This window comes from Metarhizium acridum (assembly GCF_019434415.1).
Source record: "Metarhizium acridum strain ARSEF 324 chromosome Unknown scaffold_1, whole genome shotgun sequence".
In the NCBI taxonomy this organism is placed as follows: Eukaryota; Fungi; Ascomycota; class Sordariomycetes; order Hypocreales; family Clavicipitaceae; genus Metarhizium; species Metarhizium acridum.
Window position 1 is genome coordinate 7542500 of NW_027094015.1, and position 14062 is coordinate 7556561.

At 53.1% G+C, this 14062-nt stretch overlaps 11 protein-coding genes across 11 annotated transcripts; 7 read left to right on the forward strand and 4 right to left on the reverse strand.

Moving 5' to 3' along the window:
- Positions 1-111: 111 nt before the first annotated feature.
- Positions 112-730, forward strand: J3458_002345 (uncharacterized protein; the record flags this gene model as incomplete). The annotated part of the gene is made up of 2 exons (XM_007813620.2): positions 112-279; positions 335-730. The coding sequence occupies 2 exons, from the start codon at positions 112-114 to the stop codon at positions 728-730; spliced, it is 564 nt and encodes a 187-aa protein (XP_007811811.1).
- Positions 731-826: 96 nt separating this feature from the next.
- On the forward strand, positions 827-1210 carry J3458_002346 (uncharacterized protein; the record flags this gene model as incomplete). The annotated part of the gene is made up of 1 exon (XM_066117257.1): positions 827-1210. The coding sequence occupies one exon, from the start codon at positions 827-829 to the stop codon at positions 1208-1210; it is 384 nt and encodes a 127-aa protein (XP_065979149.1).
- A 695-nt stretch (positions 1211-1905) lies between these two features.
- On the forward strand, positions 1906-3955 carry J3458_002347 (uncharacterized protein). The gene has a single exon (XM_066117258.1). It carries the CDS (start codon positions 2001-2003, stop codon positions 3846-3848), a length of 1848 nt encoding a protein of 615 aa, XP_065979150.1. The 5' UTR covers positions 1906-2000; the 3' UTR covers positions 3849-3955.
- A 270-nt stretch (positions 3956-4225) lies between these two features.
- On the forward strand, positions 4226-4423 carry J3458_002348 (uncharacterized protein; the record flags this gene model as incomplete). Its single annotated transcript, XM_066117259.1, has 1 exon — positions 4226-4423. One exon carries the CDS (start codon positions 4226-4228, stop codon positions 4421-4423), a length of 198 nt encoding a protein of 65 aa, XP_065979151.1.
- A 66-nt stretch (positions 4424-4489) lies between these two features.
- J3458_002349 (uncharacterized protein) lies at positions 4490-4762 on the forward strand (the record flags this gene model as incomplete). Its single annotated transcript, XM_007813619.2, has 1 exon — positions 4490-4762. The coding sequence occupies one exon, from the start codon at positions 4490-4492 to the stop codon at positions 4760-4762; it is 273 nt and encodes a 90-aa protein (XP_007811810.2).
- A 755-nt stretch (positions 4763-5517) lies between these two features.
- J3458_002350 (uncharacterized protein) lies at positions 5518-6045 on the reverse strand (the record flags this gene model as incomplete). The annotated part of the gene is made up of 1 exon (XM_066117260.1): positions 5518-6045. One exon carries the CDS (start codon positions 6043-6045, stop codon positions 5518-5520), a length of 528 nt encoding a protein of 175 aa, XP_065979152.1.
- A 16-nt stretch (positions 6046-6061) lies between these two features.
- J3458_002351 (uncharacterized protein) lies at positions 6062-6822 on the reverse strand (the record flags this gene model as incomplete). Its single annotated transcript, XM_066117261.1, has 2 exons — positions 6062-6373; positions 6436-6822. 2 exons carry the CDS (start codon positions 6820-6822, stop codon positions 6062-6064), a joined length of 699 nt encoding a protein of 232 aa, XP_065979153.1.
- Positions 6823-7224: 402 nt separating this feature from the next.
- Positions 7225-9946, forward strand: J3458_002352 (uncharacterized protein). Its single transcript, XM_007813617.2, has 2 exons — positions 7225-9190; positions 9252-9946. The coding sequence occupies exons 1-2, from the start codon at positions 7476-7478 to the stop codon at positions 9829-9831; spliced, it is 2295 nt and encodes a 764-aa protein (XP_007811808.2). The 5' UTR covers positions 7225-7475; the 3' UTR covers positions 9832-9946.
- Positions 9947-10429: 483 nt separating this feature from the next.
- On the reverse strand, positions 10430-11267 carry J3458_002353 (uncharacterized protein; the record flags this gene model as incomplete). The annotated part of the gene is made up of 3 exons (XM_066117262.1): positions 10430-10454; positions 10586-10991; positions 11252-11267. 3 exons carry the CDS (start codon positions 11265-11267, stop codon positions 10430-10432), a joined length of 447 nt encoding a protein of 148 aa, XP_065979154.1.
- Positions 11268-11305: 38 nt separating this feature from the next.
- On the reverse strand, positions 11306-11814 carry J3458_002354 (uncharacterized protein; the record flags this gene model as incomplete). The annotated part of the gene is made up of 2 exons (XM_007813616.2): positions 11306-11684; positions 11756-11814. The coding sequence occupies 2 exons, from the start codon at positions 11812-11814 to the stop codon at positions 11306-11308; spliced, it is 438 nt and encodes a 145-aa protein (XP_007811807.2).
- A 1204-nt stretch (positions 11815-13018) lies between these two features.
- Positions 13019-13306, forward strand: J3458_002355 (uncharacterized protein; the record flags this gene model as incomplete). Its single annotated transcript, XM_066117263.1, has 1 exon — positions 13019-13306. One exon carries the CDS (start codon positions 13019-13021, stop codon positions 13304-13306), a length of 288 nt encoding a protein of 95 aa, XP_065979155.1.
- Positions 13307-14062: the final 756 nt, after the last annotated feature.

Here is a 14062-nt window from a genome sequence, read left to right on the forward strand (position 1 = left end):
CCTCCGCCGGCTATTGTGCCGTTCTACTCGAAACATTTCCCTCTTTGTACGGCCAAGTGCTCGTCTCGACCTCGGCTTTCGCTAGATATTCCTACTGGAGCCACTGCCAAAATGCCTGCTCCTCCGGCGTTGGGTGCCCTAGGCATGACGTTTACGGCCATGCGAGCCTTACAGGCCATTTCATTGATCACCATTATCGGGCTGGCTTCGAATTTTATTTCCGAAATGGTGACTGCTAGCTACGTGCCGCCGTCTGCGTTGGTCGGCACGCTTGTTGTTGTACGTTTTCTCCGTGGCGAGCGAAAAGGGGTTTGGGTGACTGACTGAATACTAGGCTTGCATCACTGCTGTTTACACCGTCATCACCTACATTCTCTACTGGGACTCGATGCTCCCTCTGCTGATTTCCACCGGTGCGGATGGTCTTTGTCTCGTCGCCACAATCGTGGTAGCTTGCGTCGTCGGCAAGCCCGTCAGCTACCTCTCGTGCCCTTCGCTCCCCGACAAGGGCAACACAGCCAACTTCATACACTCTCTTTTCCTCAATCTCTCACGCAAGGACTACTTTGAGTGGGTTGACCCAGACAAGGCAACCTGCTTTGAGATCAAGGCTATCTGGGGCCTCAGCATCTGCCTCTGCGTCCTCTACTTCATGTCCGCCGTCACATCGGCCTGCCTCTGGAAACGCATCAAGGGCGGCAGCAGGCCCCCTCCCAAGGACTTTGAATGAGGGTACGGCCGTGGGGAGGTTCCGGCCGGGAGGGAAAGATTAGTAGCGCCACCTCGGGCTCCGCGAGAGCTACATAGGGCAAAGAGCCTTGGTACAATGGCCATGATTCACCCGGACAGGAGATATGATAGCGATTCGGGCAGCGACGACGCCGTCAGCATGAATATCCCTTATCAGGCTCGTGGATCCGTTTATTCATCGTTTCCTCCCCCGCCGGCCCCCGCGGCGACAATTCGCGAGAAGCGAGCTCGCGTTCGGCCTCCGCCTCGGCCTGTCGAGAATATTCCTCCGTTGCCGCCTATGCCTGTTTTTGTACCGCAGCCAAAGTCACCCGTGGGTTTGGGCTTGCTGAGTCCTCCTCTGGCTGCGGTCAAGCCTAAACGGAAGACCATCTTGGAGAGGATTGACGGGTGGTGGGATTTGGGACTGCTGGAGAAAAGGCAGACACTTCTTGGAAAACACCGTAATGAGTTGCACTAGAGTTATTCTTTTGATTTGGCTCTGGGGAAATATTCAGATTGCCTGCTAAGACTTGGTACAGGATTTAATGGTTCATTGCTTTGTATTTGTCTTTGTTTTGGGCTTGGGGTATAACAGTGGCATGTCATTCGACCGTAAACAAAAACTCACAATTAGTTGGTTAGGTTGTTGGTTTGATTTTTTATGTTTTGCCAGGTCAGGATTGCATGGCTTAGGTTTCGCTTTCGCGGGGTGAAACACCTTGCGCAACAGGTATGTTTATATTACAATTTGGGCATAGGGATCTTCAAAAAAAAAAAAAAAAAGAGAGAGAGAGAGAGAGAGAGAGAGAGAGAGAGAGATTGAATGTGGCTGTTCGTTTTATTAGCGTATACATAATTGCTATTAGTACTTTCTGCCTTGCCTTTGCTCGATTGATGAATTGATCGATTAATGTCTTTTTTATAATTCTCAGTCGCAGGTGCAAATACAGGGTAGCTATCGTCAAACGATGACACCTGCTGTGAGGCTAATTAGAGTTATAGTTATCACAGGTGGACAATACGTACTAGTTCAAATGCTGGCAGTTAAAAAAAAAGGGGAAGCGTCTGGTGCTGACAAATGGGCGCCAAGCACATCAGCCATCATCGATCCACTACTAAGGCTCTTGAAGTTGGTCGCAACGGATGTTTGTCGCATTGACTCACTTGCATCACAAAGAACAGAGGCGCATCATCGGTTGCGGTTTCGCTTCCCGACATATGCTCACTGCCTACGGGGTACACGGCCAGTGAGACGCTGCCTCAGAAAAATGTCCTACCCAACGTCCAAAATGTCGGTCCTCCGACAGCTCATGTCCAACAGCAAGACCCGCTCCTCCGGGGGCTGTTGGACCTGTAGAGTGAGACGCAAGAAATGCGCTGAGAACCGCCCGGAGTGCGATACCTGCAAGGCTCTCGAAATCACCTGCCATTTTCAGGATGAAAAGCCGGATTGGATGGATGGCGGACCCAAGCAGAGAGAGATGGCTGATAAGATCAAGGCTGAGGTGAAGAAGCAGGCAAGCCAGAGGAGGGATCGCAAGTATCTAGAGATGCTGGAAGCAGGGACTAAGATGGTGAGCATAAGCGACACTGACGATCCACAGGCCAACGGGGGCCGTGGAAAGGACCCCATGTCTGGTGCTTCAGATACCGACCGGTCGCTTCGTAGCCGTGGAATCGGCTCATCGCCAGAATCAACCAACACGAATGGCGCCTCACCGCCAGAAGTGCCGTGGCACAGCCAGGTCTTTGTGCGGCAAGAGGATAATGACAATGGACCCGACGCCGACCTCCACTTCTTGATGATTTATCTCGATTACGTCTTCCCCTATCTGTTTCCACATTACCGGCCGCCGGTTCTTGCGGGAGGTCGCGGCTGGATCTTGGACGTCCTGCAGAGTAACAAATGCGTCTATCACACTGCGGTTTCGCTGGCAAACGCATTCTTCGCCATTGTTCTGGCAGATGGAAAGAAGGAGCACGAGCAGTGTACGATGCGGATGGTGCACAGCCTGGAAAGCCAGCTTGAACTCGGCCTCAAAGAACTGTCCAAGGAGATGTGCGCCATCAACGCCAGTAGAACCGGCTTCGACAGGCAAAAGGGTCTAGTTGTGATGCAAAGCATTATTCAGATGCTCTTCTTCGAAGTCGCGACCTCCAAGAAAGAGAATTGGCGACTGCATCTCGATGCTGCGATTGCATTGTTTGTCCAGATATTGTCCGACCCTGCACAGTGGACGGGGACCCTGCACAGCTTGTATAGCCCGCGGTGGCCTCCGCCTGAGATTGGCGTGAAGAGACCATGGAGTACCAACCAGGCAGCTCTGCGATTTTTCACGGCGACTCTCATATACATTGATGTGCTGTCGAGTGTGACGCTCGGAAGCTCACCGCGCCTGCTCCGATATCATGATACCATTATCCCAGCGTGTGCAGAATTCCAGAGAAGCATTGAGCCCATGCCTGCTGGGCCGCTGACCATGGATGAGTTCTTCGGCTTGCCCAACTGGATCATCCAGCTTCTCGGCAACGTAGCTGCGTTGGAATCCTGGAAGCGCATACAAAAGCAAATGGGCTCACTGTCAGCGGATGAGCTGGTATCGCGAGGAAAGGTGCTCTCCGACGGAATCAAGACCGGGCTTGATATTCTAGAGAACCATCCCGAACTGCGATACCCGCCCCAGGGTGTATTCCCTCTGCTCGTCGCAGACCCTGTGACGGGAGCCCACGCAGAGGAGCAACCGAGGTTCCAGATGATTTGGCTGCTTGCAACGCTGAGCTACCTGAACGTCATCGTATCAGGATGGCAACCATCCAGCCCTGAAATTCGCTGGTCTGTGTCCAAGGCAACGGAGCTGCTCACCTCGCTTCCGACAGGAGCCTGGCTGAGAGCGTTGGCTTGGCCCATGTGCATTTGTGGTTGTCTTTCGCCGCCAGAAGACGAAGACAAGTACCGCCAAATCGCACGTCGACTTGGCGCGTTGCAAATATTTGGCACTGTCAAGGAGGCCATGGAAGTCATGGAGAAGGTGTGGTCCATGCGCGGACAGATCGACGAGTCCTGGGACGTGGCACGTTGCTTGAATATCTTGGGTTATGGAACATTATTAATCTGATGCTTGCGGCATGGAGTAACGTACATTTTGGCTGCTTTGGACGGAACACGCATAGACTTGAGAAAACGATTGATGACCGGCCTTATATTTGGGCTTTTGTAAATATCATATGGAATGAATGAAACGAATCATTGCACTTTAAATAATGAATCCTTTCATTGTGGGCTTTTTGGGGTGGGGGCCGACGCCAGTGTAATCTTTCCTCACCCAACATTGAAACATTTGACAGAATTCTGCCCGAGAATCACTTGGCCATGACGATTTCTAACGTACTGCACGTATACAGTGCCCACTATCTAGAAGTCTTTGCACTGTCAAAGATTCAAATTTATCGTCAATCTCTCCACCAGCAGACATCATTATAGAAACACGCAATTATGGCTGCCTCGCGATTTGACGCACAAATGTACACAGCAGAGGCGTACGTCGAGAGCGCGGGCACCGTTCTCTTCCGACTCTCGGCCCGCGAGATCTGTCTTCTCTGCCTGCCACGGCGTGACGAGTACGTCCTCCCCAAGGGACGTCGCAAGGTGGGCGAATCTCGCGATGCTGCCCCGACGCGACAACCCACGTAAGAGAAGGGCATTCCCTGCCGCTTATTAACCGTCAACTTGGTTTCCCGCGCCTGTCCCATGTTCGAGATGGAGCATGTGCCGGACGAAGCTCGCTCCTACAAAGGCATCTGCGAGCCGATTACGGCACAGTTGCGCCGCCTGAGCGAAAACGACGTCAAACTAATTTGGTGGTTTGCGGCTGCCGTCAACGAGGGAGAGCCTATCCGCCAACATGAGATGCACAAGTTTGAGGTGGAGTTTCACAGTTACGATGACGCTCTCCAGAAATTGACGTTTGGGGATGATCGCAAACTGGTAAAGAAGGCGATTCAGCTTGTCAATTCTACACTTGGTTTCTAGTACACTGCTTTGTATAAGCGGATGGCAGTATACTTGAAATCGCGGTGGGATTCGCTGGCTACGACGAATTAAGGGCTGAGAGGTCGGTGAAAGTTGTTAGTCTGATGTGTATTTTTCTCAGTCTACGACATGACTCGACATTTTATCTTGCAGGGATAGACGACTATACGAAGCAGTCTGCTCTGCCCAGAATCGACATCCTCCACCATTATATAACGTATTCAACAAGACGGCAGAATCACAGTTCATTCAACTGTACCACCCGACCAGTGGGCTTACACTGCTTCTTGTGGTGGGCAACATAAGTCATGTGTAGCTTTCGGCGCCACTCCCGATTTACTTGTATCTGGAGCCTGCCCCATCGGAGGAGATTCTTACGGATTGGAGATGGAGTAAAAGATCCATAGGGGGAGGCCAGGATAAACAAAGTTCTTGTAACTTTGGCACGAGGCATAAAAACGGATGCGGCCGCCAGATTGTCAAGGAATTGACCAGAGCCTCGGCGGAAGTTTGGCAGGTGAAGTGGCCGACGGTGTCGGGGAAAACAAAAGCCTAGGCTTACTGCCACACCCCAGTAAGCTACTTTGGATTTGGACGTCGGCAGAAGGTGACGGACTGACTGAGGTGATATTGCAATGTCGGTGCGGTGCAGAAAGGCTTCGCTCTACAATTGCGACGAGTCGTGGTTGGTCAGGGGCTCACAGTTCCTTCAACGATCGTGTATTTGCGTTTGCACTTCTTCACGGTACTGGTTCCTACAGAGAGGCCGTTGGAGTTCCTCTGTTTGGTGCTTCACCTGCAGGAGGATTTCTGACTTTCTTGCCCTCGCTTTCAATGTCCTTTCCAAGAACCTCCCTCAGCCGATAGCTTGCTGGCCTCTCCCAATCCCAATATGGCTCGCCCATCTGGACTAGGTGATTCCGAATCAGAACACGAACAGACCTCATCTCCTTTCCAGTCACTTTCCCTTCGGGTCCATAAGTCAGCACCGGCCCTGCCGGCGGCTTGGGCATCCATGGCCACTGCACCCACGTATCTTTGGGCTTAAACTCCTTTCCTTTCCTTTTGGCGAGCCATGTATCCAAGACGCCCCGAAAGGTTTGAATATCGCTATCTAGCTGTACTTTAGGGTGCTTTAGCCACTCCATTTGCAGCACTGCTTCAGCATCTTGTTTCTCGTGCGGAACTTCACGAAAGGGTTCATCCAGAGTGATAATCTCATATAGCGTAAAGATGACACCCTTCATATCATCCCGATCAGGCGTATAGTGCCTGTCAATCATGATTGAGTAGTTAAAGTCAAAATATTCGGAGATTATCGTCTTGGTCAATAACCAGGTTACGTGCAGCTATATCCTGGTGCATGATGCCGTACTGGTAGTTTAGGTCGTCTACCACAGATAGCAGCTGGTGAAGCCACTGAAGACGGAACGGCCTAGTTGTGTTATCCTTCAGTGTACCGCCAGGAATAAGACTGGTGGAGCCGACGATTCCCCCGCGGATATTGTCAAGAACGACAAAGTCAAAAGGAACAATGTGTGGATGATCGCGAGGTGAGCGGCTCCAGCTATTAAGCTCATACCAGGTTCGGAACATGCCATTTTCTATAAACTAGTACTTGAATACAGCATTTGTTTTCGTGGGGTTTGTGAGTGGTGTTTCTGATATGTTACCAGGTCGACTTGAGGCGCCAGTCCGTCTACCTTGACCAGGCTGGACAAGTAGATGGTCTTGATGGGAAATGGAAGTTTCAAGGCACCTAATTGATGGTAGTTGACGTACCAGGTCACATCATCTTCCTGGTCAGTGGATATTGTAACAGGTCCATTTGGTTCTGAAACGCGAATTCCGTAGACACCATCACCAAGCTGGTCAATATGCTTTCGGATCTGTGCCATACAGATGTCCTCGGTATCCTCGACATCTTGAACTGGGACTGGCGGGGCATATGTGACGGAGAAGTGCCTTCTCTGGTCAAGATCCGTAATGTGCCAAGTATAAGGACCGCCAATGATCAAGCTGCCCGATCCTGCCCAGAGCCGCGCCTCAGGGTCGATCATGTTGTGAGTGTTGTTAGGAAGATCAGTAGACAGCGGAGTGACGAAAAGACGGTCGATGTGCCCAACAGGTGCCCGAGCTCAGAAACTGCCCCACGACAGCGCTTCCCGAAACACGTCGAGGACATGGGCGCAGACGTGGCGCCAATTCCTGTGAGTCTGCTGGTATGATTATGATGACAGATACGCAAAGGTTTCAAAGTTAATGGGGAGCTGATGGCGCGCTGCTTTCCGACAAAGAGACGACATGTCGTAATACGCATTGTACTGTCTTGGAGCAGGATTTACGGTGATTAGATACCTGCCCTCCTCTTGTTTGAACCTTGCTCTCGCCAAATAGCGTACAGCGCCCTAGGATGATGTCAAGATTTATCTGGCTCCTACAAGTTACAGAGACCTGATCGAGTCGCGACGAGACCCAGTGCTCCAACTTGGCGCGCACGGTACCAAACCACCTGCGTTGAGGTCGCATTGAACACAACACATCTCATCAAATCCTCACTCGACCCGCCATTTATAACAAAAGAAACAAATCGCCTCGTGGGTAACCAGGTCCTCGGTCTCGTCTCTCCATAAACCGAAACAATGCGCTCCTGGACCTTGTGTATCCGAGGGCAATTGTGGAAACTTCAAATACTGGTTCAATCCACACCCGGATGATGGTGCACAGTGCTTCCGAGCAGCGCTTCCACCGTCACGTCGCACACCATCTTCCCAACTCCAACACATCCGGCCATGCGTCGACGAGCCGCACTTCAATGGACGACGACGACGGCAGACAAACACCCGGAGAGCCAGGACCGCCCCGGTACATCCGCAGCCGCATTGCCAATGCGTGCGATGGATGCAAAGCGCGCAAGGTCAAGTGCGATGGCGAACTACCCTGTGGCTATTGCGCAGGGCGACAGCGGCCGCAGGCTTGTCACTACTCACCACAACGCCGCAGGAGGGCGGCAAGTAGGAGAGTGTCAGAGAGTGTCGGTGATGAAGGAGTGGGCGGAAGGGCGTTGAGGACCCGATCGGCTGGCGTGCACGATTCCGCGCAGGATGCTACGACGCCGAGGACGCGAGATTCCACTGCGCGAACCGCTGACGATCAGCAGGGAGTTGTGAATGGCCCGGCAGAACCCCCGGCTGAAGACGATACGGAGGTTCCACGAGAAGCACGGCTGCTGTGTGATGCGCAGGGGAAGCTGGTGTTTATCGGAGATTGCGCGCCATTGTCGTTTTTCCAGTCTGTCCGACAACTTGTCACTAGCCGGGTGGGACAGCATGCGTTTGCGCCGGAGAGCAGTCGCTACTCGGTCTTGGAGAACGTGCCTGCTGGGTATTCGACGAGAGTGCGAGCCGGCAGCGGACTCGGAAGCCCGCCGGACGTCAAGAGCGTTGATTTCGAAGCTATTGTTGCGAATTATCTGGCGACGACGACTGGTTTGGCGGACTTGTTCGACAACTCAAAGCTGCTCAACGATTTGCTCCTGTGGGCGAACCATGAACGGGGTTCGGATGAACTGACGTCGGTTGTCAATTATCTTGTTCTGGCTATCGGGAGCCTTGGAGACCACGAGGCACTGTCGCAGGGTTACTTTGAGTATGCGCGAAGCAAGGCGTACGCTACGTTGAGCGGCAATCTGAGCGTCGGGACGGTTCAGGCCTTCATTCTTATTACCATATACATGCTTTGTTCGTGTCAAATAAACGGCGCGTATTTATTCTTCGGCATAGCTGCCCGGGCGGCGTACTCAATCGGTATTCATCGAACCGAAGTGAATGCTCGGTTTGGAGCCCATGTCCACAGACAGAGGGATCGACTGTGGAAGAGCGTTCGGATAGTAGACCTATTTCTGAGCACATCTATGGGCAGGCCGCCATCCGCTTCAGATGTCGACTGCACTGTTCCATATCGAAATATCGATGCCAATGGCGACGAGGATTTGGACCTGTTGAACGCCTCGGTACAGATCCTGCTTATTACGGAGAGAGTAGTGGTGGAAATTTACTCCAGACGGAAGATCTCGCTACAGCTCACTGAGGGAATATCGCACCAGCTACGAGACTGGTCAGGGCGCTGGCTGCGGCAACTCAAGGACGTCATTGCTCGAACCGATTCTCGAAGCACGGCTGAGATCAGCGGTGCTTGCCAAGTTTTGTCATCATACTACTATGCTGTTATGCTCATTTCCAGACCATTTCTCATGTATGAGCTTGTGAGGAGGCTATCCGATAGTCCGTCCGCGGCTGGAAGGTCGTCCCTTACATCTGGGAAGTCGAAGCTTGCGGATGCGTGCATTGATGCTGCAAGTTTAATGGTCGACCCAATACTGGATCTGATTGACCGAGGCATCTTGAATAGCAGAGCGCCACTCATCGTGTAAGTGCCGTGCAGTTGCTGCCAAGTGCCTGAGAGGTTCAAAGCTAATAATAGTTTGCAGCTCTTGGTTGTTCGCGTCTGCTCTCGTCTTGGGCGTCGGTCTTCTGGGCGGGTTTGGCCGCATTCTCGAAAAATACTGCCGCATGTCCATCCAAGCGCTCGATCACTTTGCCAAAACTGACGGCCACGCCACCCAATACTCGCTCATTGCTCAATCCCTCCTCATGACGGCGCTGGAGTACCTCGAGCGGCGAGAACTCCAGGAACGGCTGCGAAGAACGGAAAACTCGAGCCAACTATTCGGCTTGATGCCGCCAGAACCACGGACAACGCCCGGAGAATCCACGCCGGGTAGGGATTCATCCCGGCACACCGGCGGAAGTCCCGCGGCTGTGACCTTGCGGGGACGAGAGCCACTGGACAGGTCATTCTTACAGCACCAGGGTTTACAGGGTGTTCCGTCTCCGCGACTGGCCGAGATTGACTCGGCGTTTTTGGGGTTGACTGAATCGCTGATGCAGACGCCGGACAATAATTACTGGAATGGGAATGTAGGCAATGATGGGGATTCAGGGTCGGCATTGAATCTGTTTCCACTACTGGAGGCTGGAGGAGGGATTGATTTGGCGCATTATTTTTGAGCCCGGCACCATTGGCGGCGATATTTGATGTATATATATGTCTGATTGACGAATTCATGTATAACGAAGGGACTGTAAATGGCGAGTAGTCTAGGGCAATAGATCTAACCCCACGGCCTCGTACTACGGTTTCGTGATTCCGTTGGTGGTGGTAGTGTTTTGATAACCGAGGATCCGAACTTCCGTAACCAGCCCCCAACACAACCTCCTATTTTATGGAAGTGGGAAATGGAGCGGGTAGGTTCATCAAGTAGTAAATATGTAATGAATGCCGGATGAATGTGCTACTGAGCCATCACGTCGGATTGGGAATTCGGCAAAGAAGCCCCTTTGAATTCCTACGGGTTGGGATCTGCACACGAGGCACCATGGTAATAACTCCGCCAAGGGGGGCTCCTTCTGTGATTTCTATATGCATGGTCATGCTCTATGTCCAGATACAGATGAAATATTCTGCGCGGGCAATTTCTCAGCATGTTTCGAATTCTCTGCCTCTATGGCTTTTTTTTTTTTGCTCCCCCACAGCCACCGGAGCAATAACATTGTCCTCTGAGAAATAATTGCCATCTTGGACATGAAACACCAAAACCCAGACGATTCAACGAGTGCCCAAAGCGTACAATCTGCGCAAAGTATTAGCTCGAACCATCTGCGTCGAGAGACAAAACAAACGCAGAATCCACTTACACCAGCTGCAGCGTAATCTGTCCCAGAAAAGCTCACGCCCTCACCAGCCATGACAAACGAAACCAACATCCCAAACGCCGAATAAAACTTGAACATGCCTGCCGCGCGGGCCAGCACATCTAGGTCGTTGGTCGTAGCCCACAGCGTGTACTCGGTGCACATTTGGTATCCCGCGTACACGGCGCCAGAGCGAATGTAGCACACAAACAAACCCGGCCACTCGGGATCTGTCCAGTCGGCACCGGCTGCCGTCCTCAGCGAGTCGACCTTATTGAACTGCAGCCAGCCGATGAGGCCGGCGCTTGCTCCCACGGCAACAGTGCCCATGACAGCGATGGCGATGAGGCCCCGCGTCTTGCGGGACCGTATATACTTGCTGTCGAGGACGAGGACCAGGGCGGCGGGGAAGAAGGCCTGAGTTGCCTGGTAGGCGAAGTTGTTGACGGAGCGGGTGCGCAGGTTGAAGTACCGGGCTGCCCTGGCATTAGCCCGTGTTTTTCTTTATGAATCTGGGATACAACTCGGGCCAGAACCTGACCTCCTTCAAGACGGCAATATGCGTCCCGTCTTGTCGCACCACGCGCCTCGGGTTGACGATGAGAAAGAGCGCGACGAAGACGGCGCCCGTGCGGATGACGATGCATGTCATGTACGCTGGTCTCGACACGCCCACTGGTTTTGTCTGGTTGATGGACAGACTGAGCGAGATGGAGCTCCCTATGATGGCGCCTACGCTTCTGAGCATCCATTGTATGCTAATGTACTACGCACGGGATTGATTTCGCGTCTAGGGAGCGTGAGAGAAGCAGTGTGGTCGCACTAATCCCTTGTCCTTCTCTTCGGCGTAGCTGAACTGGACGTACGCAGCGGCCGTCCATAGGAACCCGCCCGTCATTCCTAATATCGCACCCGCAAGCAGCGCAGAACAAGCATTGTCGGTTCGATCGTAGTACCACAGCCCCCCGACAGAGCAGGGACACCCGACGGATCCGACCATCAGACTCAGCTTCGGGCGCAGCATGTTGAGGATGGTGCCGCCGAAGGGACCGACGAGGGCGAACAGGCCGTAGAGAAGAGCATCCGCCTTGTTGGCTACGTCTGCCGAGGACGGCTGTCCGCCGCCGGCGCCGAGGCCCGTGAGGGCGGTGTATGTGCCTGGTAGCCTCCTGGTGGGCACAGCAAGATGCTAGCAGGTAGTTGGTGGCTTTTCACTTGTAGGCTGGAGGGAGATTTTTACCATCCCACGAGGAAGTTTTGTGTAAATGGCCGGTATGGACTGAATTTTGACGGCACCATGTTGGTCCAACGAATGGCAGGCCGGAGTGTGTATTGTGAAGAAGGAGGACGGGAAAGAGGGAAAGGTGCCGCTGTATTATAAAGACGTCAATTGCAGTTGAGATGAAGTCCAATTTCTGATAAGTGAGGTGGGATGCTGCCGGGATTTTGCTGATGCTAGCACTTGAGGTGAAGCTAACCGCTGGTTTGGTCGTTCAGATGCGGATCGACACATCAGAGCGCTGGAATGAAGGGCCATTGGGAGTGCTGCTTCTTGGCGCCCACATCTTCGGGTCTACTAGCCGGTGAATGTAGTCGCGGTGATTTCGACCCAGTATATTGCATGGATAACTCGGTAGGAAACGGCTCATCTCGCGATTGTGTTCTGTTGTCGAGTCGGATTGGATTCTGTCTGTCCCCCCCGGCTTGCTTTGATGCGGGGATCCAGGGTTGTCTGGAGCTCCCCAGAAACGAGGGGAACTAGGAATGTGAGGGGATTGCAATCGATGCAAAGAAAATAGAAAGCGAGAGGTCGTTTGATATAAAGGGCGGACATGGTTTCTATATGGTGGCCAAGTTGACGAATCATATCAATGACCCGTATTTGATCCAGAGATTTTTTCAAGAGCCGATCAATCAACTGACGTCCATGGCGAACTGCTTCTGCCCTGAACCGGAAGCCGATTTCCCTGTCAAGCAAGCATGTATTCATGTTGGACCTAGGGCTGAGCGGCTTGCATCTATCCTGACTTGACGTGGCGCGGGGCCGCATATCCCTTGCATCCAAATAGTTACATGTTCATAGTGACTCGTTCTTGTGAGTTGGGGTATTGCTCAATAAGTAGCTCAAAAATTGACACCTTTTGCCAGTATCAAGTTTGTGGGCGCAACCCAGAAACTGTCTCGCAGGCGACAACCAGCAACCCTGGACTGGCGCAGAGCTTCACACCCGCTGAGACCGCTGCATGGCCTCCCAGTTTCTATCAAGGTTGAAAACGCGCCTCTAAATTGTACTTCTTTGCTGATGCCGTCGACCAGGATACGTATCATGTCAAAGGCAAAGCCTCTACTCTTGGATACGTCGCGCTGAAGGACAACGTAGTGGACGACGACACCGTCGGGGTACAACTGCTTCGCGAAGCTGGCGGTACGTAATCCATGCAGCGAAGCAAATGAGTAACAGCACGCTCATCATGATTTGGCCATCATCCACTGCAAGACAACAATGCCCCAAGCCGCAATGGCTCTAGAGACGGCAAGCAGTCTCTGGGGTCTCACCGTCAACCCGTTCAACAGCAGCTTTGGCGACGGGGTCCTCATCGCCATGAGAGGTGCCGCGACAGCACCCATGACGGACATTGATGGAAGCAACTCGCTCTCCAGCCGCCTTCAACGGGCTGTACGCCATCCGTCCTACGGCCGACTGCATGCCCAAGACCGGCATATACAGCTGAAACCCGCCCCGAATGTCGATCCGGGTGTCGTGCGGCCCTGGGACCCATTCCATGCGTGACCTGAAGAGAATCACCGCCGTGCTGAACAGTGCCAATGCCGCCTTTGATGTAAGCTGTGCCCCGGTGCCGTGGAGACACGTTCCTGTCTCGGAGGAGAAGCTCGTCTTCGGGTTGCTGACGTACGACGGCGTGGTTACACCGCACCCACCGGTCCTGAGAGCCGTGAAAGAGGCTGTCCAGAAGCTCGAGGCCGCGGGACATGAAAATGAGCACAGAGAAGGGTTCGACTTTGCGGCAAAACATGACCCGGCGCAGTGATTGGGTTCAAGCTCCCGTTTTCGTCGTGGGAGATCAAGCAGAGCAACGTAGGATTCACGTCACGTCAAGCGGCGCAACCTAGACTTACACCATCTAGTTCAATTTGTTTTCCCAAACCGGTTGCGCGGAGCCAAAGGCCCTCGTAAAGGAAACAAATGAGCCCATGCTGCCCGTGTTCGAGCACTACCTCGACACCTTCAACGTCAGACCGCTCGCCGCAACCGAGTGCCTCAAGGTAGAGTCTCTTAAGTCTCGCTCACAGGGCGTACCCAGCTGAACCGCAAACTTGTTGTCAACAAGATTGAAGCTTCTCTTCCGTGACGCATGGGACAAGACGGCCCAGCGCACCCCTACCAAGAATCCCATTGACGCGTTGCTGTGCCCTGTCGCTCGGTATTCCGCACGACTTTCCCATCTGGTGGGGGTACACCAGTCTGTTCAACCATCTCGACTACCCGTCGACTGTGCTGCCGTGCCGAAAGACGAGGGTTGATGCT

What these genes read in the sequence shown, in the direction of transcription:
- J3458_002347 (XM_066117258.1), top strand. Translation starts at nt 2,001, where the DNA reads ATGTCCTACCCAACGTCCAAAATGTCGGTCCTCCGACAGCTCATGTCC.
- J3458_002352 (XM_007813617.2), top strand. Translation starts at nt 7,476, where the DNA reads ATGATGGTGCACAGTGCTTCCGAGCAGCGCTTCCACCGTCACGTCGCA. An exon ending in AGCAGAGCGCCACTCATCGT is followed by an intron (nt 9,191 to 9,251) that starts GTAAGTGCCGTG and finishes AATAGTTTGCAG; the next exon opens with CTCTTGGTTGTTCGCGTCTG.